The following is a 23884-nucleotide window of genomic DNA, read 5'->3' on the forward strand; positions in this document are numbered from 1 at the left end:
CTAATCTAGTGAGAAAGACAGATAAACTAAAATATTTTAGATAAGGAGTCTCACAAAAGAGAGTAAAGTGTTACCGGAAGTAAAGTTACCAGCAACACTTTAAGCTGGTGTGGGGGAACTCGGGCTTTCTCCACAGAGGAAGCATTGGAAACTGTTTCAGGGCATTCTTGAGCTGTGAGATCACTTAGTAGGCTCTTTATTTCAAAAGCAACAGAGTGAAGGACCGTGTTGTGAACAGTAAGAGTAAATCTTTTCTCATGAGACTTCGGTTCAGGTTTTATATAAAATTCTAACCCTGCACCTCACTTCCGCTCCCCACCTGCACCTCACTTCCGCTCCCCACCTGCACCTCACTTCCGCTCCCCACCTGCACCTCACTTCCGCTCCCCACCTGCATCTCACTTCTGCTCCCCACCTGCACCTCACTTCTGCTCCCCACCTGCACCTCACTTCTGCTCCCCACCTGCACCTCACTTCTGCTCCCCACCTGCACCTCACCTCTGCTCCCCACCTGCACCTCACTTCTGCTCCCCACCTGCACCTCACTTCTGCTCCCCACCTGCACCTCACCTCTGCTCCCCACCTGCACCTCACTTCTGCTCCCCACCTGCACCTCACTTCTGCTCCCCACCTGCACCTCACCTCTGCTCCCCACCTGCACCTCACCTCTGCTCCCCACCTGCACCTCACCTCTGCTCCCACCTGCACCTCACCTCTGCTCCCCACCTGCACCTCACCTCTGCTCCCCACCTGCACCTCACCTCTGCTCCCACCTGCACCTCACTTCTGCTCCCCACCTGCACCTCACCTCTGCTCCCACCTGCACCTCACTTCTGCTCCCCACCTGCTGAGTTACTGTGCAGGAAGTTGACTCCCACCCCAGCTGATGCCTTCTCTCATTAAGCTAATTCATTCTTGGTTCTCTGGATTTCACTTATTTGGCACTGTTAGGAAAACCTTTCTCGACCAAATCCTTTCTGACCAAGATCTTTGGTTCTCATTAAACCGAAAAGAGAAATCATTAGTTTCATCATTATTAATATTGGGTGGGGGCTTCTATGCTGGGGACAGAAACTCAAATATGCCATATGAACCCATCACTATCTACCACTATCCAGCGAATAAGCCTCTGAACCCTTAAGCCAAAATAAACAGTTTCTTTTCTAAGTTGCCTGGTTATGCTGTTTATCATAGCAGTAAAAAATTATTTAAATTACATCTTGATTTTAAATTTTAAATCTAGCCTTAATTTTTTTTGAAATTTTAATTTTATATGTATGGGTGCTTTAACTGAATGTCTGTTCTTTCTGTGCACAACATGTGTGCCTGGTGCCTCAGCAGGCCAGAAGAGGGTATCAGATCCTCCTGAACTGGAGTTGTTAACAGTTGTGAGCTGCCACAGGATGCTAGGAATCGAACAAGATTCCTGTGGACGGGAAGCAGTGCTCTTAACTGTTGTGCATCTCTCCAGCACCTAAATCTTTATACTTCACTGACCCCTCAAAAGTTAAGGCAATAACGTGTGTGTGTGTGTGTGTGTGTGTGTGTGTGTGTGTGTGTGTGTGTGTGTGTGTGTTTATTTTTTTAATTCCTGAGGCAAAGTCTAGGCTGGATCTCACAATCACCCTTCATTAGCCTTTGGAGTGCTGGGTTCCAGGCAGGTATCTGTTGTGGTAAAAATAAAAAAGGTGCAGGACCAGTTCCCGCTTACTCATACCACTCCGCACTTTCTCTCTTGGCCTCCCTCTGACCAGGGCAGTCTGAGAGCCGTTCCAGTATGTCACCCTCCCTCCCTCACTCAGAGCTCTATCCCATCTCACACTGCGGTGTCTGTATAAAACTTGTGTGGCAGCGACCTGCCAACCTGCCTTGGGAACTAGATTGGTAGACACTGCTCAGAGAGTAGCAGTGTGAGATGGGGTGGAGCTTAGTGGGTGAGACGCTTCGCTGACTGAGAGGAAGATATCCCGTGGCCCTACGTACAGTGCCAGCACTAGCACTGGATAAAAAAAAAAAAATGTTTTTTATTTTTATCGCAACAGGTAGTACCTCTAGAGTGCTGGGTTCCAGGCAGGAACCCTGCCTGTTTATTTTCGTGGTTTTAACAATACTTCTATCAGGCTGGAGAGATGGCTCAGCAGTTAAGAGCACTGACTGCTCTTCCAGAGATCTCCAGTTCAATTCCCAGCAACCACATGGTGGCTCACAACCATCTGTAATGGGCTCTGATGCCCTCTTTTAGTGTGTCTAAAGACAGCTACAGTGTACTTATACGTAATAAATAAATAAACTTTTAAAAAAAGTTAAAAAAAACTAATACTTTTATCACTGCTTTTCAAATTTGATGCTATTTTCTAATTTCTTGTGGGCAGTTTTAAAAAGCAAGAGACAGTAATGCTTCTACTAAAATTACTATGATTTGTTAAGTAGGAGTTATATAAAGTGTTTTATTTAAATATAATATTTCATTATTTTAACCAGAGAGACCCATTCCTTTCAAAAGCAGAAACCTATTGGGGGTGCTAAAGCACCTTTAATCCCGGCAGGTGGGAGGCAGAGGCGAGAGGTAGGGTGCGCTTTGTGAGTTGAGGCCTGGCTGTTCGTTAAGTTCTAGGCAGGTAAGGGCTACACAGTGAGATCTTGTCTCAAAACACAACACAAAACAACAACAAAAACCCTCGGAACCTATATATGACTCATTCAATTAAATAATTTAAAATTATCTAGATTAGTTTTCTCCTCATATTGCTGTGGCCTCATAGACTCTGTTACAGTCATTGTTCTATAAGAACAAGTGGCATAAAAGGCAAAGAACCAGTCAGTGCATTGTGCTGTGAGATAAAGAGTCAGCGCCTTCCTAAGCCGCATCTCAATACTCATTCCACTTCACAAAGGGACGTTTCTCTCACGGCCTCCTTACCCAGTGTCCTCCATTAATGCCAGGGTGATTCGAGACAGGACTCTGTTCTGGGTGTGAGAACCAGTCATTGCTTCATTCTGAAAATTACCAACACGTTTTATTAGCAGACATTTCTATGACCCCTATCTATACATACTGAAGATGTGTCACGTGGTAAGATATTTACTCGAAAATGGTCAACTGCATGAATGTCTAGATTGAGGAGGTAGAACCTACTCTCTGCCTCAAGTCTCCATTGGCTAGGATTTCCCTTGGTGACAGACACCCAGCAGTGAGGGCTTCATGAGGAAATGATTGTAGAGACAGGAGGGATGTGTACATGGATTTACAAAGGAAAAGTTTTCCTAACTCTCAACTCTGTGATCACAAAAACCTATATTATCATGCAAAGCAAGCAGGGCAGAACCAGGGATCCAGGGGTGAGAGGTCAAGCTCTGTAGACCAGGCTGGCCTCAAACTCATAGACATTCACCTGCCTCTGCCTCCCGAGTGCCACCGCCACTGCCCAGCACTTTCCTGATACCTTAACATCACCCTTAATACAGCAGTTCAGGGACACAGTGCTGATTTAAGAGAAACAAAGTAGCTAATAAAATAGGTATTCTCGGGTCTTCTGCTGGGAAGGACACAACATTTGATTTCCGGCTAATCTATAGCCTCTAAGAAAATCTCTTCAGGAAATGACAAAGACAGAGATTCCCATGGGAAGAATTCGGGTATTTGCTTCATAAATGTTCACCATTGTTACTCTTTAGTGACCTAGAGCAGAACAGCTGGGCAGAAGCAGAAATTCTGCCTAAGCTTAAAACCTTCTGTCACGAGCTCTATAGATACACATACTTTTTGTCCAAAGTATTTCACTTCGAGTGTTAATTCTACTTCCAGATTATTTTTCTATATAAATGAGTGTGACATGGGATTAATTTTTGGCTCTATTTCCCTGAAACCTAATAAATATAGGATATTACGTGGTGGCAGTATGTCAAGGGAAATGACCTACTAATGCACCTCTGGGCTTGGGATTTCTTTAAATGAACAGGAATACCCATTAGTAAGTCACAGTTTTGGACGTCATTGTGTAAAGTGACTATTGGGTGTGTCCCTTATGGAGTCTGAAAACTATGCCAGTGGAACCATTGAAAAGGTAATAGCTCCTATTTGCATCACAGTATTCTGAGGTCAGCCCAGGCCTTGCATCTGTCTATGGCAGGGTTTCCTGCTCCTACACTGAAGCTGAGGGAGAGAGGTGCTGCTGACAGCTTCCTGGGTGTAACACAAGAAAAATGCCTGATTCTGCTGTGCTGGATGCTTTGTGTGCTGATATCCTTCTACAGGGACTATGGAATGTGGGTTCAATTCCCAGTACTACAAAGCAAAACCCTAACTTTTTTAGCTGGGCATGGTGGTACACATTTGCAATCCCAGAATTCAGTGCCAGAGGCAGAGGCAGGAGGGATGCTGTAAGTTCAAGGCCAGCCTGACTACATAAGACATTGTCTTAAAAAATATTTATTATTTAAAACATAATGGTTTAACATGGGCTTGTTCCATTTATATAATACAATATTATGTAGCTCTTAAAGCTTGGGAGATCCAACTTGATATGCCATGGCTGATTGTATCCATTGAGGCTGACCCTCTTCTGAAGAGAAACGGGGAAGGAATGAGGAGGGTAGGGGGCTACCGAGGAGAGGAGGGAGGGGAACTGGGGCTGGAATGTAAATAAAATTTAAATAAATAAGTAAATAAATGAAGTTTGGAAGATTCTAGAGTGGAGTCTATGCCACTAAAGCTCGTTTCCCCTGCCTATTCCTTGCCCTGTTTGAGTACTCTCTACCATGGTAAAGATAACCATTGTGGGAGCCTGGACAGACCTCTAGCAAGCGCTTCTCCCAGTGGTTGAGCTCTGTGCCCATGCCACCTTGGTTTTCAAGCTCCATTCCCTCTAGGACTGGGCAGTTAAAATGCTTCCGAGCTTCCTCCTGAGGATCAGAAAACAAACGCCCACAAGAGCAGAGTAAGACAACAGCCACTCCTTAAAGAATCAGTTTGATGACACAGAACCTCTTTAAAGCATGATTTTCAATACAGTTAATGTTTTGATGCTATTACATTCTTCTTGGTTATAAAACTATAATTTCTTTTAATATTTTTCTCTCTGAAGATTTATTTTGAAAACTATTTGTGTGTGTATTCGCATGCATGAACATAGGCAAAAGGCTTCCAGAGTCCTGAAGCTGCGGTCACAGGTGTTCCTGGGACACCTAGCTTGTTTACATGGGTGTCGCACTCTGGTCCTCATGGTTGCACAGTAAACATTCTAGACCACTGAGCCATCCGTCCTTCACTTTTTGGCTTTAAAGGACATACCACCATCCCTCTCCCCCTAAGACCAGAGTCTCTCTATGAAGCCTTGGCTGTCTAGGAACTCACTTTGTAGACCAGGCTGGCCTCAAACTCAGAGATACAACAGCTTCTGCAAGCACTGACTGCTCTTCCAGAGGTCCTGAGTTCAAGTCCCAGCAACCACATGGTGGCTCACAACCATCTGTAATGAGACTTGATGCCCTCTTCTGTGTGTCTGAAGACAGAGACAGTGTACTCATAAAATATATAAGTAAATAAATCTTAAAAAAAAGAAAGAAAAAAAAAAAGCAAGCATTCTTAACCACTAAGGCCATGCTCCAGCGCTAGCCATGGCTTCTTTTTTCTTTTATGCTCAAATAACTGTGTGATTCATATACCTGTTCCTGTGTGTGCATGTGCATGTGGAAGCCAGAAGTCAGCATCAGATGCCCCTTAAACAGTCTCCACTTTATTTTTAAAATTACATTTATATATTTTATTTTTTTATATGTGAGTGTTCCCTGAGCCTAGAACTAACCTACTGTACTAGGCTAGCTGGCCAATCACCTGAGCTCTAGGACCTGAATGTGGGTCCTCATGTTTATGCGGCAGGAACTTTTACAGACTGCCCATCCTCTCCCTGCCCCTTAACCATTTTCAATAATGCTGCTTCTCCCTGGGCACAGCACCTCTCCTCTCCTGCCTTACAGCAACAGGCTGGATGGGGACCGCAAATTTGTCTCGTCCCCTCTGTCTTGGCAAGTTCCTTTATTATACTGTCTTCATACATTTTCTATTACAGACCGAAATCTAAGAACACCTTCTTAAATAGTAATGATTGGTAAAGCAGAGGCCATAATGGAAAATGAAGACAGGCAGATAATACTCACGACAACACGCGGTGTTACTAGGAGATACACAGTGTGGCGAACTATCTTATTATCTCGAACATTCCACAATCTCTCCACCTTCCGAACCACTTTATCGCTCCACTGATACAACCCAAGACTGTAATTATAGAATAAGAAGACAGTTGTTTTGCCAATTTACAACTTTAAATGTAAAAGTGTTTACAAATGTCAATATGAAGCTGAACTAATTGAGTTATTATATGTCATATCCATGTAATACACTTATAAGCACTTTATTCCCCTTCTTGAGATATGTAGCCCTATCTGGCCTGGTACTTACTGTGTAGACCAGCATAGACTTGAATTCAGAGATCCCCCCACCTTTGCACCGAAGTACTTCAATCATAGGTGTGCACCACCAAGCTCTCGTTCACAAGGCTGAGCTAGGACAGTGAATGAACTGCACCTTTGCCCCTTGACTTGCTAGAGATTTAGCACAGGAGGTTGTAGATGCTAGGCAAGTACTCTGCCACTGGACTGTACCCCAGCCTTCACTGGCATCTTCTGACAAGAGGCAGGCAGGCAGGCAGGCAGGACGGAAGGAAGGAAGGAAGGCAGGAAATGAGAACCAAGGCAGAGATGACCCAAGCATATAAGGAAATTGAACAAAAATACTGCCATGAGTGAAAACATAATATAATCTCTATGCACCGAAACCAGTTATCCATCAAGGAAAAGCTTAAATCCTTGTCTCATGTCATCTGCAAAATTAAATTCTAGAAAGTTCTCAGGAAAATGGCAGAGTAAAGGTCTCTGGAAATTCTGGCATGAAGTTGATGAGAACTTGGCCAAGGTAATTTTTCAGAGCCCTGGAAATAAGCAAAGAGCCGCATCAACTTTGGAAGCATTTATCCATGAAAGATGGGCACGTTTCATGAAGAGCTGCCAGCTCTGTGGGTTCTCATGCCCTGTCTATGATTTCAAGGCCACTGTGAAAACCAGCCGTCCATGATGGTGGGAGCAAAGGGGATTTTTAAAAATGAAGGACTCAACTACCAAGCCAAGGAAACACTGTCTAGATTCAGGTACATAAACACATCATGTGCAAAGCAACATAATTTCAAATCGGTGCATTGAAGCTAGTTCTCAGGAGAGGGCTGTGGCGGCTACAGTAATGTCAGACAGAAGAGAGGTGGGACAAAATGCTGTTAGCCGTAAGAATGTCCAACAAGAACAGCAGCCTAACTGCCTTATAGAAAAATACACACACCAAAACCACATACACCAAAACCACACACACCAAAACCACAGGGACAGGCTTGAGGGGCAGCTCGGTTGTACAGGGCCTGAGCTGGTCTTGCTGCCCAGCATTGTGTAAACTTGTTGTGGTGGTACACACCCGTAATGGAATTCAAAGCTATCCTCAGCTACATGGAAGTTTGAGAGTTCATTAGCCTAGTAACATTAGGCCTTCTCTCAGTGGAGAAAACCTGTCCCTTTTATATTTATTCTATCACATCTGTTTATCTGTTTCCAACTTAGAATTTTTTTTTTTTTTGTAAAAGGCATCTAATTTTGGACTATGATTAAAACTGGATAGAGTTAGCTGGCGGGCGGTGCAGTATATTGTGGAGGAGGTCACGCCAGCAGGAGTTTGAACAACTGTTCGCATTGCATAAATGGAGAGTCAGACTGACTCAAGCCTTTCTCAGAGGCCCAATGAAAGGACAAAGGGAACTTTAGTTCTGTGTCCTTGTCCAGGAGTGAACTTGGCACGGCTGATCTGGGGCTGGAGCCCAGGCCTCAGAGGAGTCAAGGTTGCTGTTCCTGGGGACTGGGCTCTCCCCTGGGCAGTGGTTATGAGTCCTCAGGCAGCTGTGCTGAGGTGTCCCGCGATCTTTGTGAACACGGCTGACTTAGCTCTCTGCTGACCTTGGCCGTTCCCCAGACAGACAGACAGATAGTGTCAGTGATACTGTGCGTCTCACTAAACATGTGTGGCATAGTCATCAGCTTCTGACAGCTCCAGGTTCCGGCTACTGCTTTTGTCTTCTTTACTCTTTTATCCCTGGTCCTCCACTCAAAACCTCGAGATTCAACCCCTATTCCTATGGGTTGGGGTCACTGCATGAATTCACTTTATTTTTATTTATTTATTTTTAGAAGACAACATTTAAACACAGTAAACAATTGGCAGTAAGAAAATAAGCAGTTCTTAGCTCACTAAATGACCAGCATTCAGGTTCCATTATCAAGGGTGACAGTTCTGAGCCCTCCCCACACCCCTTTTTGTTTTTGTTTTTGTTTTTTTAAACTTATGGATTATTTCATAGTTACTTTTAAAACTTATGTAGTACAGGCTTCCCTTAAACTTGCTTTGTAGCAGAGGCTGGCCTTGAACTCCTTAATCTATTGACTGATCCTCCTAAATTCTGGGATTCCGGGTATAAATTAAAAGATGTGGTTTCGGGGCTGGGGATTTAGCTCAGTGGTAGAGCGCTTGCCTAGGAAGCGCAAGGCCCTGGGTTCGGTCCCCAGCTCCAAAAAACAACAACAACAACAAAAAAAAAAAACAAAAACAAAAAAACCGTGATTTCTCCAAGCAAGCTGGAGCCCAATCCGAGTCTGCTTCCTAACAACTGAATGCATTACTCTAGCATTCCTGTTTATACTGGACAATCACGGAACATCCCCGAATCCTTCCCATAGCGCTCTCCCATGCCACAGGTTATGCTAATGTAACCAGTCATACTTTCTGTCAGGATCAGCATGCTTTTCAAAGACAAGACTCCCAAACAAAAAGCACAGCCTAGGAAAACACCCACTCACACAGTGCTGTATATGTCGCCGTCCCTGCAACACCCACTTTGGTTCTTTGAGATGAGGTCTCAAGTATCCCAGCCCTGAACTATGGAGCTGAAGGTGACCTTGAACTTCCGACCTTCTGCCTTCCACCACCCATGTGCTAAGATTACATGTGTGGATCACCCCCATGCCTAGAATTTTGTACTCTATAATTACTGTAAAATATAAACACACACACACTAAATGAATAGTATGAACTATTTTCCTGGAGAGCTCTGTCCTGGTCCTCTGAAATAGCCTCCTCTTAAGTCCACCTTGTGTCAGAGCTACAGTTCCCTTACGGTGGCCACGAAGACCCTGTCATTGCCTACAGGGAAAACACTGTGGTCCTCAGGTTCTATCCTTACATCCTCTAGGAGAGAGGAAGGAGAAAGAGAATGGCAAATACCTGTAGTTGAAGGGTGGGAGGCCGTCTGCAGACCTTGAAGTCAGGGGGTTCCCATCTTGATCATGGTAGAATGCAAAGAGCCCAGCCGAGAAGCCCTGGAAGAAAGAATCCAGTGTCCTGCAGTAGGACGTTGAGACACAGCAGCGCCTGCCACCCAGGAGGTCTTGATATTGGTCACAAGGGCAGCATGCAGCTCTGCAGAAGGTACCCATGCTTCAACTCAGAAGCAACTGGGTGACTGTATTTACAGTTTAAACACCATGCGACTTGCTATAAGCATTTAAAAGGTTATTTTTATTTTTACTCATATGGATGTGTCTGTGTGAATGTCACCAGGCACGTGTGCGTGCACTCAGGGGCCAGAAGAGGGTGCTGGATGCCCTGGAGCTGGAGTTAGGGGTGGCTGTGATCTGCCCCACAAGCACTTAGGAGCTGAAATCAGAGCCTCTGAAAGAGCAACATGTGTCCTTTGCCGGTCACCACCAAACCACTGATGTCAGTTGTTTTTTTAATTTTGGTTTTTCAAGACAGGTTTCTCTGTGTAGCCCTGGTTGTCTGGGCAATCACTGTAGACCAGGCCTCTAATTCACAGAGCTCCCCCTGCCTCTGCCTCCTGAGTGCTGGCATTTAAGTTATGTACTACCACCGCCCAGCTGATATAAATGTTTTTAATACAAGATATTTGAAAGTATTTATATATTTTAAAGCTAAATTTGTGTTCATGTTAAATACTATATATATCAGTGCTGTGTTATCAGGATACCTTAAGGCTACACTCTACTCTACTGTGCACTACAGAGCACAGAGAATCATACTTTCTAACTCATCTGTATGGTTTTACAAATCCTTTGGTATTTTTCCTTGTTGAGGACCCCATTAGGTATCACTTCCAGATGTGAACAACGGTTGAAAATATGAAACCCACCCAATGAATTGCAGGACCAATTCATTGCAGGCTACTCCAGTGGCCTTTATTTATAATTATCAGATTTGAAGAGAGAAAATCTTCGGGAGAAGTGATTTTCTAAGGCACCATGCACAAGGATAACAAGGACACTGTTTGCTATATTCTTCACACAAATTTACTACTGAAACTCATTAACGATTGGATGGTAAGGGAGCTGGGGGGCAGGGGTGCATAAACGCTCAAATTGGCAGTATGTGCACACCCGACTGTCCACATCTGTGTGCATGTGCATGTGTGCATGTGCGTGTGTGCATGTGTGTGTGTGCATGTGTGTGTGTGCATGTGTGTGTGTGCATCTGGAGAGTCATCTGGCAGGCAGGCAGGCATGGGCTCGGCTGCTAGAATGGCTGTCAGTGCGTATGAAGCCGGATTTAATCCCCAGAATCGCACACAGTGGGTATGGTACCACACGCTTGTAATCACAGCAGCAATCCTCCTGCTTTAGCATCTCAAGTGCTACAAGTACAGACCTGAGCCATCACATCTGGCTCTAAGATGCTTTCCTTCAAAAGTTTAATCACCTTTAATGGGAATGACAGCTGAACTGTAAATCATGCCAGAGAGCAAAACTCAACCTGCCCAATCCTGAGCACTAAAATTTGTTGGCAGAAATAATTTATCAGGTCTTACTGCACATGAATCTAAGAACTCACATATCCTATAATAAAATATTAAAATAACAGAATATGTAACAAATAAAAAGTCTGAAGGATCAGTCCCCAGCTCCGAAAAGAAAAAAAAAAAAAGTCTGAAAGAAAGGACAGAAGTTAATAGCATTTACCAGGGCATGAATGATCTCGTGCTTCACTGTGGACAGCATCCCGATAAACTCTTGTGGCTGGGTGGAGATCATATTTGGACACAGGTTAGCATATCCTGCTATGGGCCTGTTAAAATAAACATATTTGTTTTTACTATATTGAGAAGTATAATATTTACTAACTTATACTTCTCTGCAAAAGACAGCTCGAGGACATTATTTGTTTACTATCAAATATACTTTAATAGATAATTCTTATTCTTTTTTGCTGTCAAGACCCAGACCTGTTGCTTTCCAATGAAGAAGAAAGACCTTCTGTCTGTCTGTCTGTCTGTCTGTCTGTCTGTCTGTCTGTCTGTCCGTCCGTCCGAAGGGTATGGGAGCTTCACTGGGGCCTTTCAAGTGCTCAACACCCTGAGAAATGACCACTGTGTATCTGGCTGTCTTTCAAAGCTGTACCAAAGGGACATGTGAAGGAATCCAAACTGTTTCCTCTACTGTTGCTTTACCTGTCTACTGTGGAAATCCCATAAATCTCACTGTTACAGCTGCCTACTTATAACAAATATTTGTCCTTTTTAAATAGGAAAATGGTGTCATTTTCTGACAGCATCAGACCTAAGTACCTTGAAAAAGGGTATCATTAATCAAAACATTGCCACACAGACAGGTATAGTGGTACACTCCTGTAATCCCAGAACTGGGAGGCTAAGGCAGAATTCAAAGTTTGAGGCTATCCTGAGCTACATAGAAAAGCTCATCTCAAAAACACACAGCAGAGCCACAGTGGCTTCTAGAACAAATATGTCCCTGCTAGGCTTAACCCTTCCGAGCAGGAACTTGCTTTCTCCTTCTCCAAGCCCTGGCCTTTCTATGGAAGTAACCTCACCAGCCTCACCACCACCGCAGGATCGAACCCAGGGACCCCCATACTCCAAGAAATGCTCTACCACTAAGCAGTTTGTTTCAAATTCGGCTCAAAAATTGTGGTTGTGATCTTATTCTCAACCAGTGAGATTAACACAAGGTCTCAATGAGTTTCTTGACCTTGTCTAAAACTCCCTGTAACCTAGGCTGGCCTTGAACTTGCGCTCCTCCTGCCTTGGTCTCCTGAATAGCTGGAATCACAAGCTTGTACACTCAGGCCTTGTTTAAAGGGGCTTCTGACAGTAACAGGACTCTTTTTTTTTTTTTTTTTTCCGGAGCTGGGGACTGAAAACAGGACTCTTTGTAGCACGAATTTCCGCCCTTTACACTTCTCTTTCTCTTTCTTTTTCAGGCTGAACTCAGGGCCTCACACACGCTAGACAAGCACTCTACCATTAAGCTACATTCAACCATTTTCCTCCCATTTTGGTACAGGATTTTGCTAAACTGTATGTGAAACCAGGCATGGTTTATATGCCTGTAATTCTAGCACTGGGGAAACAGAGGCAGGAGGTACACTTTGAGTTCAAGGCCAGCTTGGAGTCTACATGGCAGCCAGGCCTACAAAACACAGGCTAGCCCCAAACTTCCAATCTGCCTGAACCAGCCTTCCAAGCAGCCAGGAGTGCAAGCATGCACTACCCCACACCAGAGGGTCCCCTACCTCTTTATTTGGCTAAAGTCTTATTAATGCTCAGGTGAAGCTATATTTTTACTTCTTCAAAAAGGGCTTCCTTTCCAAATCAACTGAATGATATTCCGTGCCATTCTCTGCTTTTGTTCTATGCTACATGATCCTGTATAAAGTATTTATCCCAAATAAAACTGCATGCTTACTCGTAGGTATAACTAACCATCGTCTGTCTCCTTCTACAGCCGATAAACCCCAGAAGGCAGGTTCACAAGTGTGTTTTGTTCATCTTCTCTTCGGGCAATATAGTGAGGCGCTATGCCGGTTAGTCAGTTGGCGGTCAGTGTTGGCGGTCAGTCAAGGGCAGAGATTCACACAATGGAGTTCTTGAGACTCAGAGTAACTGGTCGGGTGTGGCACACATGCTTTTGTAATCTCAGCACTTGGGAGTGGGGAGCAGGAGGATAAGGAGCTCGAGGCCACCCTCGGCTGCCTAGTGAGTGCGTCTCGGGCCAGGCTGGAGAGACCACTTCTCATGGGATGGGGCAGAACAAGACACCGTGCCAGCCTCTGCTTCACATCCATGCTCCAGAGGAAAGCAAATCCTTCCCCAGGATGGTTAGTTCCCACTCACTGATACCGAGGCCATTTATTCTTTAGCTGTTGGTTCCTATGAAAGGTGAACCAACAGTAAAGCAGCACAGCTAAGTAAGGAGCAGGGTAACAGAACTGGGACACCCCTTCCTGCTGCCCGCCTGGCATCTGTCTGACTCCGGTGCTGAGTCTTCTCACCGGAAGACAAGCAGAAGCAGAGGTGTTTTCGGCATCATGGGACACAGAAACGAGGTTAAGTGACCCAGATCCAGTCAGCTGTGCCTTTTCTATCCTTCCCTCACTCATCTGGGCAGGTCAACCCCATCCTAATAGATAAAGTCCAACATAGCTTTTATAAAAGCAATAAAAGCCCACAGTATAAAATAATTTGGTCCAACAATGTAGAATCATAAAGAGCTGGAGAGATGGCTCAGCAGTTGAGAGCACTGACTGCTCTTCCAGAGGATCCAGGTTCAATTCCCAGCAACCACATGGTGGCTCCCAACCATGGCTTTATAACTTTGCAGCCACAGAGCCAATAAATGGTGCACAGACATGCATTGCAGACAAAACACCATACACGTAAGATAAAAATAAACCGCTTTGGAAGAACTCTCTAAAGAAGACAGTGAAAATGGCCTTGTTCTCCTTCCTGTCTTTTCTAACTTGCAACCTCAGAAGCAGCTACTACTGCCAACAATACCACATATGCTATTTTCAAGCCACCCTAGTTTGCCTGAGACTGAAGTTTCCTCTAACATGGGGCATTCAGTGCTACAGCCAACAATCCTAGAACACAGGGATGGCTGGAAATTCTGTCTTTCTGAGGCTTTTTCCTGAGAACATTCGAGTACACACAGGCACTTTATTTTGCAATGTTCTCTCAACACTTTAGATCAAAGTGTGGTTTTGTGTGTGTGGTGCATACGGTTTAGTTCAAACTGAGAAAAGGAGCTAGGACTCTGTGGCACCAGCAAGTGAAAGGGTATTTCTCAGGAACACTCCACTGCCTCGATCTATGAGGTCATCACTCATCGGGCAGCTCACATATCATATCCAGTGATTCTGACATGATTAAGGTACGCATTTCAAATAACTTCTTGGGGGGAAAAGGAGTACTAGTGAGATCCACAGATCTTCAAAAGCGGGTGTGGTCCTGCAGTAACAAAGCTAAGAGTCAATATTCAGTCTCGGACTCCTGAGCCAACCTCACCAAATGCAGTATCAATCTCATTCCAACTTCTCTGCATTCTTATTACTGAGGATATATGCACAGTGGGAGTGTCTGTGAGATGTTTCCAGGAAGGCTGGATTGAGAAGGGAAGGCCCACCTTAATGCGGGCAGCCCATGTACTTGGAGAGGGGTCCCGGAGTGAAGAAAGAGAACAGACTGATGAGAACCAGCGCACACAAGTAGAGTCGCACACAGGAAGTTATGAGTCCTTTGGAAAAGCAGTAAACCCTCTGAGGTACTCAGTCATCTCTGCAGCCCCTTACCTTATTTTGTTAGGATCTCTGAAGAGCAGCGAGAGGAAGGAGCGATCACACCTGACTGCTTTTCCCAACACAGGCTCACTTCCTAAAACCATCCAGGAAACTGGAAGCGTACTTCTATAATCCCAGCACCCAAAACCTGAGGCAGGAGGATCTCTAAAAGTTCATTGCTGCTGAGAAGCGGTGGCACATGCTTTAAAGCCCAGCACTAGAAGGCTGAGGCAGGTTTGAGCCCCAGCCTGGTCTACAGAGTGAGTTCCAGGACAGCCCAGGCTGCACAGAGAAACCCTGTCTCAAGAAACCGAAAACAAGGAAGGAAGGAAGGAAGGAAGGAAGGAAGGAAGGAAGGAAGGAGGGAAGGAAGGAAGGAAGGAATTTTTTTTTTGTCTAACATCTTATTTCTTAACCCTAGAGGCGTCTGAGCAGATGTGTATTTTGGGGGCAGGCTCACAGGAAGCTTACCTGTCCATTTTCGCCTCCTGTTGACAATAGGCCGCGTAAGAGATGATGTTCTCATGGCTGCATCTCTCAGTGGCTAGAGCACCTACGTAAAGAACAAAGTCCGCATCCTGCACGCCCTCAGGGTCTAGCACACCCACCGCTCCACATGGCCACTTTCCCTCTCGGCAGACCCTGCATTGCTGCAACAGGTGAGGAGGAAAAGCAGACCAGAGCCTGGGTCAGCTGAACGACAGTGCCAAGGGAATAGACTGGGGACAGTTACTTAACTTTTGTTCACACCCCCCCCCCCCACACACACACACCCTCTCACTGAAATCGGTAACTGGTCCTGGGACTTGGGAGGCAGAGGCAAGAGGACTCTTTGAACTCATACCAAGCAATGGAGTAAGAGTTCTGGATCATAAACAAAACAAATCAAGGACTACAAATCCCACCCTCATTTCCCTGTTCTGTTTTTACCTCTCTTGAATTTGTTTCCCTAAAATTTTTACTTGGCACAAATGCTCATAAATTTATAAACTCAATGAAAGTCAGTGACTCCTATTTATAAAGGTCAGCATGCTAAGATGCAGGACAAAGAGAAACACAAATGGTTTTGAGCCCCTGAAACTAGTTGTGCTGGTTCATTCTAAATGTCCATGTGCTACAACCCAACATGGAAGAAGGGGGCCTCAGATTAGGAACTGCACAGACCAGGCTGGCCGCACAGACCAGGCTGGCCGCACAGACCAGGCTGGCCTGCAGGCTCACCTATGGGCGGTGGTCTTAATTGTTAATTGACGTAGGAGGACCCAGCCCAATGTGCGAGTACCATCCCTAAGCAGCCGGTCCTGAACTGGAAAGTAGGCTGAAAGCAAGCCAAGGCCTGCAGCAAGCAGCATCCTGCATGGATCCCGCTGTAGTTCCTTGGCCATGAACTAACTTTCTTGGTCTGAGGTAAGGTGGTGTGGAATACCAACCAGGTCTGTCTTTAAAGTGTCTGTCCTGACTTCCCTTAAAGATGGACCACAATCTGGGACTGTAAGCTGTAAGAAACTCTTTTCTCCCTGAAGTTACTGCTAGTCAGGTATTTATCACAGTGACAGAAATGAAAGTCAAACACTGGTGAAGGGGTGTTCCCACCCACCCACGCCCACACCCTTCCGCTGTAGGGAGAATGGACCTCATGGTAGGCAGCCCTCTACCACTGATCTACATCATGTCTATAACTTTTGCAAGTTCCTTGGGATGTGATTATTTTAAATCTAATTAATAAAAAAATTTACCTAATGGAAAGTATTTCCCATTGTAAAAAAAACCTTGCGCTGGTACGATGACTCAGCAGGGAGAGAGGCACTGCTGCGGGTCCCGACCTGACTTTGAGCCTTGGAGCCTACCTGGTGAAGGGAGAGGACTGCCTCTCAAAGATGTCCTCTGCCTCCACACAAGCCATGGCAGGCACACACAAACTTGATAAATAAATAAGTATAAAATATTAAAAAGAAGAAGCAAGTGGCTGGGAGCACTTGGGAGGCAGAGGCAGGTAGACATATGTAAATCTAAGATCAGGCTAGCCTAAAGGGTGAGTTCAGGCCTATCTCAAAAATGACAAATAAATAAGTGAATGAATGAATGAATGAATACCAAAGCAAATTTATATGTGAGTGCTCCGCATATAAAGCACTTGCTATGTAGCCTGGCAACTCGAGAGTTTGACCTTTAGGATTCTGAGTGGAGGGAAAACCAGCTCCTGAGAATTGTCCTTTGACCTCCACATGAAGGCAGTGGCATGCATGTGTCTGCACTCACAGAAGCACATCACAACACACACACACACAAAATTTGGTTACAAATGTAGACAACACAGAAGAACACAAGGCACAAGTTGGTCCCTTGATGATGTCATCCTGGGTACAGTCTAAGGTGACTTGTCTCAGGCTCTCCAGGCACATGTCACTGTGCTCTGTGACACTTGTAGGAGCTTCCTAAACAATCATAAGCATCTAGGTCTAGCTGTAGCCCATAAGGGCGCTGCTGAGAGGCTCGGCCTGCCCACCCAGGTCTCATCACTGGCACCCACGCAGTGGAAGGAAGAACCAGCTACTACAGGTTGTCTTCTGGTCTCCATACACGCACCAAGGCACTTGCACACCCACCCACCCACCATAAAAAGAAATGTAGAAAATAAATTTTAAATAATCAATACACCGTGATTTTTTGTTTTGAGCAATGCTCCTGACCCCCAAATTTCCACTTCACTTATAGAACATATATATTTCTTATTCTGTTTCTTTAACAGGGAATTTATATTTGACTTTTTACATTTTTTTTTATAGGTTTGTGTGTGTCTGTCTTTACGTGTGTGCATATGGCCGCCTGTGGAGTCCAGAAAAGATTGTTGCAGCCCTGGAGCTGGCATCATAGATGGTTGTGAGCCACCTAACGGGGGTGCTAGGAACCAAACCCTAGTCTTCTACAGTAGCAGCACATGTTCTTACCCACTCAGCCACCCCACCCTTACCCTCACCCCCATGTAACTCTTAATGGAAGCCGTTAGGAGCTGAAGGGACAATTCAGTCATAAAAACATCACGTGCTGCTCTTGATGAGAGCACCCATGTTAGATTGTGCACCTATATCTGCAACTTCGGTTCCAGTCTCTGGCCTTCATGGGCACTGTGGTGGTTTGCATATGCTTGGCCCAGGGAGTGGCACTATTAGAAGGTGTGGCCTTGTTGGTGGAAGTGTGTCACTGTGGGGGTGGGCATGAGACCCTCCTCCTAGCTGTCAGAGGATGCTCAGTCTGTTCCTGGCTTCCTTTGGGTGAAGATGTAGAGCTCAGCTCCTCCTGCACCAGGCCTGCCTGGTGATAATGAACTGAACCTCTGACCCTGTAAGCCAGCCCCAATTAAATGTTATCCTTTATAAAACTCACATTGGTCATGGTGTCTGTTCACAGCAATAAAACCCTAACTAAGACAGGCACCTATACTCATGTGCTCTTAAACATACACATACATACACATTTAAAAATAGAAGTTTAAAGAAGGGAAGAAAACCAGAGATGGCTCAAAGGTTAAGAATACTGGCGGCTCTTCCAGAGGACCTAGGTTATGCAATACTCTTCCCAGAACCCACAGAGCAGTTCACCACTATCTGTAACTCCAACTACAAGGGATCTTGTGCCCTCTTCTGGCTTCCCCAGGTACTGCACACACATTCCTGTGCATGTGTGCGTGCGTGCGTGTGTGTGTGTGTGTGTGTGTGTGTGTGTGTGTGTGTGCACTCATACAAGCAAATCAGCCATACACATAAAATCAAAAAAATAAGAGGAAAAAAATAGCATCTGAATTGACCTAGATTGTTCAGTGTTGACCCTCCAGATCGTCCTTTGTCTATTTTATTCTGCTTTTTGAGATAAGTCTTGCTTTGTAACCCAGGCTGACATCGAACCTGAGTCTCCTCCCTCTGCCTTCCAAGGGCTGGAATTACGATGTTATCTTCCCCCAGGCTCTCTGCATAGTGGTTTGGTTTTTTTCTTTTTTGCATGTGCACACCTGTACTTTTTAGATAAACAGGCTAACCAGACCCACTGCCTTTGAACCTTTCTTCTTTCAGTTAAGAGCTTAAGTATCTCTTCAAGTCAGGATGTATGTATTACAGCCTGGCCAGTTGCTAGCATTTTTATGGAGTAAAGTTCAAGCCTGGGTTGAAGCTGACAGTTTATATTTTAGGAGACATTAAACTGTCCTTTTAAAGTGCTAAAAAAAAAAATGTTCAAGGGAGGAAAAAAAGATAACGTTCTCTGCACAGGAAATTCAGGCACGAGTGAGGCAGACAGCAGATCACACACTTGTAAAGTTTTGACATTCTGAACCCTCCCTGCCTCAGCTGTGGGGAGAAAATGGAGTCGCAGTGGCAGGGACTGTAACTCAGCCATAGAGTACTATCCTGGGACCCAGGAGGCCTCAGATTCACCCCAGAGTACCACAACAAAGGAGGTGCTGTGCTGTGCCTTCACACTGTTATCTAAGACTCTTGCTGAGAAGGAGACTCACCTGGAGGTGCTCCTCGGGCACAATAACAGGCCCACACTTGGTGTGCACGGCGCACTCCCCAGTGCAGTATCGGTGCGGATCGTTTTCCTTCCGTAGGTACTGGTTTGTCGCACATTGTCTTTGGTTTATTCATACATCAAAATTTACAAAAAAGAAAGACAGCAGTTAAAATACAGCCGTACCCTTGTGGAGGCCTGAAATTAGATGTCCCCAGTAAGCTGGGCATTGGTGTACTTGGTCCCTGACTGGTGGCTGTTTGGGGAGGTCTTGCTGGAGGGAATATGTCACTGGGGGCACAGATGTTTCAAAACAACCTTGTCGTTTCAAGTGTACTCTCTGTTTTCCAGCTTGGGGGTCCCAGATGTGAGCTCTCGGCTGCTCCCCCAGCCACCTGCTCTCCACTACTTACTTCTCCACTGCCATGAACCCTAACTCTCTGAACCACACACCCCAACTAAGCCCCGCCTTGGTCATGGTGTTTTCTCACTGCCACAGGAAAGTAACTAAGACACTGCTGTACCACTCCATTAACAATGGCTACTACTTAACTAGCAGGCAGCTCCCTAAGAGACTTCAGTCTATGGGCAGCTGGACTTGGGTTATCAAATACCTCCCAAAGCAGACAGCGCAACCACATGGAGGGAGGAGGAGGAGAAGGAGGGGAAAGAGGGGGAGGAGGAAGAGGATGAGGAAGGAAGAAGGAGGAAGGAGGAAATAGGAAGGAGGAAGGAGGAAGGAGGAAAGAGGAAGGAGGAGGAGGAGGAGGGACAAGAACAGTTTATAATGGGAAGGCAGAAAAAGAGCTATTCAGTAGGTGCTTTCTGAATCCTTTTAAATGGCTTGTAGTTTAGTTTCTAAAAACACACATGGTAAAATTCTACTATAAGTTCCATGCTTGTCATATTGGTAAATGGGAGGTCACAGGGCTAAATGAATGGAGGTAATGACCAACGTCTGATGTCACATACCTGCTAAGTAAGATCCTGCCAGCAGGTCTTCGAACCTGAAATGTTTTCTCTAAATAAGAAATAGCTTGTGGGAAAAGTTTGTTCTAAATAAAAGAGAAACAAATCTAGTTAGAATGGTGGGCAGTCATGGGATAGAGTGTGTTTAAGAAAACAAACATGGACTACTAATGAAACTGGGATTCTGGGATGCAGACACCTGTCCTAAGTCATAACGCAGCAGAGAGAGAGAGAGAGAGAGAGAGAGAGAGAGAGAGAGAGAGAGAGAGAGAGAGAGAGAGGGGAAGGAGAGAGAGAGAGAGAGAGGGAAGGAGAGAGAGAGAGAGAGAAGTCTGGGAACAGAGCATTAGGCAGAAACATCCCCAGCTCACCCCATGCCCTAGAAAACATGTCTCCACGATGGTGACTGGGAACATTAATGAAGATGGACACTCCAACTACTAGAGATTGTCTTAAGTAGGAGCTCAGTAAGTTCTGTGGGCCACAGGGAGATGGCTTGGTATGCGTGTGTGAGACTCCATAGGTAAAAATTTGACGAGAGCTGGCAAGATGGCTCAGTCGGCAAAGGCATTTGCTGTGCAACCCTCAGGACCCTAGCTCCAGCCCAGGAATCCACAACGGAAGAAGAGATCAAACTCTGAAAGCTGGGTCTTTGACCTGTATGTGCACAGGGGTGTGTCTGTGAGCACGTGCATGTACATGCATGTGAGAACACACACACACACACACACACACACACACACACACACACACACACACACACCTTGATGAGATGGAATCTCTCTGGGTCTGGAGAGATGGTTTATCTGGAAGGGTAAAGGCATGTGCCAACCACGCCTTGATCCCTGATGACCTTAGTTTAATCTTGGGAAGCCATGCTGGAATGAGGGAACCATTTCTGAAAGTTAGCCACCCCACATGCACCAGCACTCACATCATAAACACACACAGTAATGATGACGATAATGTCATGTCAACTAATCCTTAGGACGGAGAACATTCCCATCCAGAGAATGGTACCCTCCATGTATTACAAAAAGTGTCCTTTGTACCCTATACTCCGCATGCATTGATCCCCCAAAACTTGACAGACCGAGGAAAAAAGGTGAGAATACTGATTTACTATTAAATTATAAAATGATAATGTTGAATATTAATGAAGTTTTGCTAAACATATCATAAAAACACCTTTATTAAAATGAGAAATATATTTACCACCAAAATCTTTTATTCATTCATTCATTCATTCGCCAGTCAGCCATGTGTAAGTTTTTCTTTTTCATGGGAGAATTAGCACATGATAAAATATACCTATTTAAAGCATCCACCCGATGAGTATTTATTATTACATACCTTTACAAGATATCTTTTCTCGGGGAGCAACCTGAAAACGAGGAGAAAAACATAAGAACTGCCACTCTAAGGGCTGGTGACATAGCCTGGTGGTAGGGCACATGCCCAGTAGGCACAAGGCCCTGGGTTTGCTCTCTACTACAGAACAAGAAAAGTACGGCAGCCCTGAGTCAGAGCGCCGCCCCGTCTGTCGGGACTGTGTCTGTCAAGGGCCCTAAGAAGATCGTCTCCACGTCCCTTCACAGATATGTGACACATTGTGCTGTGCCCAGGCATGGAACTAGGCACGGCCACACATGAGCTCATTCATTCAGAACAGTCAGGCTGGAGGAAGACACGGGCTGCTCTATGGGCAGTGCGCCAACTTCTTCAGATCTCAGCCTGCTGTCGGGGCTGTTCTCAGACACATACCAATTAGACTCCATACTCTCTACTGAGTCAATCATTCTATAAACTTCGTCATTAGAGTTTACGCATGCGCTTCTCTTGTTTCCTCTGAATGCTTGCTGACAAGTGTCTTCCAGGTCTGCTATGGCTGCAGTCAAGTAAGGCCACACTGGCTCTCTTTAAATTATTCATGATCAGCAGATTTAATTTACCCTTTTGGAATACAAGGCAATCTCAACTCAGTCCTGTGTTAAAGTTATGCCAGCTCCTCTCTAGTTCCACCTATGGATATTGTGTTAGGTAACCATGAAAATAACTTTAAAAGGTCTTTTTATTTATTTCAGACACACCAGAAGAGGGCATCGGATCCCATTATAGATGGTTGTGAGCCACCATGTGGTTGCTGGGAATTGAACTCAGAACCTCTGGAAGAGCAGTCAGTGCTCTTAACCGCTGAGCCATCTCTCCAGCCCCCTGAAAATAACTTTAATACTTAGATTGACAATAGAAGGAGATGACCAGGCTGAGGCAGTGACTGAGTCTGAGGCTGGCCAAGGCAACAGCTTGGGCAGCACCGGAAGATGTCAAAAACAAACAAAAAATAAACACAAGGGAACGAAAGAACAGCAAACTTACTCTTCAATGCTCTGATCATAGATAGTCTTGATTCGTAAATGCCCATCCGCATCTCTCTTTGTGACATGACTTGTCTTAAGATGGACCTTATTTATGACCTAGAAGAATGCATAGTTTGAGAAATCTTTTTTAAAAGTTGCTATGACATTTTTCTATCTTCAAGTAGAATTTAAATATAATAACGTGTGTTCATTAAGTTGCCCAATTGAGACCTAAATAAAATTAGTGAACTACATTTTAAGTGGCACTCCTCTAAAAGTCCCTTACCTTATTATATGACATTAGCATTCCTGAACCCCAAAAGTTCCCCAAGAAAATGTTATCGCCGGAGAAATAAGCATTTTATAGCAACCCAGCTGCCAAAAAGGCTTGGGCTTTGAGAAGTCTTTGTAGTCTGTCATACGGATTCTAGTTTCGCTGACTCCAGGTCTTTAAAAACTGACAAGAGAGGCTGATCAAGCAGCTCACACCATTAATCCCAGCACCGGAGAGTTCAAGGCCAGCCAGAGTTACACAGTGAACGGTTAGACTTTGTCTCAAAAAGATAAAATGACAGGAGACTAACAGTGTAAGAGTGTGTGAGAGTGTGTTTGTGTGTGCATGTGAGTGTGTGTTGGGCACAGTGTCTAGTGTGTGAGAGTGTGTTTGTGTGTGCATGTGAGTGTGTGTTGGGCAAAGTGTCTGGTGTGTGAGTGTGTATTGGTGAGTATGTGTTTGTGTGTAGGCAAACGCCACCCACCTTGTTTTTAGAGACAGGGTCTTTCATGGGCTAGGGAGTGGCCAAACAGGCTCTGTTTGGCCAGTGAACCCCAGGACTCCTCCTGTCTCTGCTTCTCCCTGGCTAGGATTTAAGTACAGACCTTCACATTCAGTCAGTTTTATTTTTCATTTTGTTTTTTCAAGACAAGGTTTCTCTGTGTAGCCCTGGTTGTCCTAGAATTTACTCTGTAGACCAGGCTGGCTTTGAATTCACAGAGATTCACCTGCCTCTGCTCTGAGGCCTGGGATGATAGGCGTTCAGCTACCATCCCCCCACCCCACCCCGGTTTTATTATATTTATTTTTTAACCTGAGTTCAAGGACACCTAAGTCAGGTCCTCAGGACTTAAAGAAAATGCACTTTACCAAAGGAGCTACTACTCCAGTCCTAATAGGACCTTAAGTTACTCTTTTTTAAAAAAGATTTATTTATTATATATAGGTACACTGTAGCTGTTCTCAGACACACCAGAGGAGGACATCAGATCGCATTACAGATGGTTGTGAGCCACCATGTGGTTGCTGGGATTTGAACTCAGGACC

At 45.0% G+C, this 23884-nt stretch overlaps 1 protein-coding gene across 2 annotated transcripts in view; it reads right to left on the minus strand.

Moving 5' to 3' along the window:
* The window catches only part of Lmln (leishmanolysin like peptidase), a 69643-nt gene that overhangs the window by 40420 nt on the left and 5339 nt on the right, over positions 1–23884 (minus strand). For both annotated transcript variants that reach the window (NM_001415730.1, XM_039088544.2), the window contains exons 2-11: positions 22583–22680; positions 21560–21590; positions 20210–20292; positions 19242–19359; positions 15206–15384; positions 11119–11224; positions 9371–9465; positions 6157–6274; positions 4795–4902; positions 2921–2997 (exon numbers count right to left, since the gene is read on the minus strand). In NM_001415730.1, coding sequence (NP_001402659.1) covers positions 2921–2997; positions 4795–4902; positions 6157–6274; positions 9371–9465; positions 11119–11224; positions 15206–15384; positions 19242–19359; positions 20210–20292; positions 21560–21590; positions 22583–22680 — 1013 coding nt within the window. The remainder of the gene's footprint in view (positions 1–2920; positions 2998–4794; positions 4903–6156; positions 6275–9370; positions 9466–11118; positions 11225–15205; positions 15385–19241; positions 19360–20209; positions 20293–21559; positions 21591–22582; positions 22681–23884) is intronic.

Source organism: Rattus norvegicus, chromosome 11 (assembly GCF_036323735.1).
Source record: "Rattus norvegicus strain BN/NHsdMcwi chromosome 11, GRCr8, whole genome shotgun sequence".
Classification (NCBI taxonomy): Eukaryota; Metazoa; Chordata; class Mammalia; order Rodentia; family Muridae; genus Rattus; species Rattus norvegicus.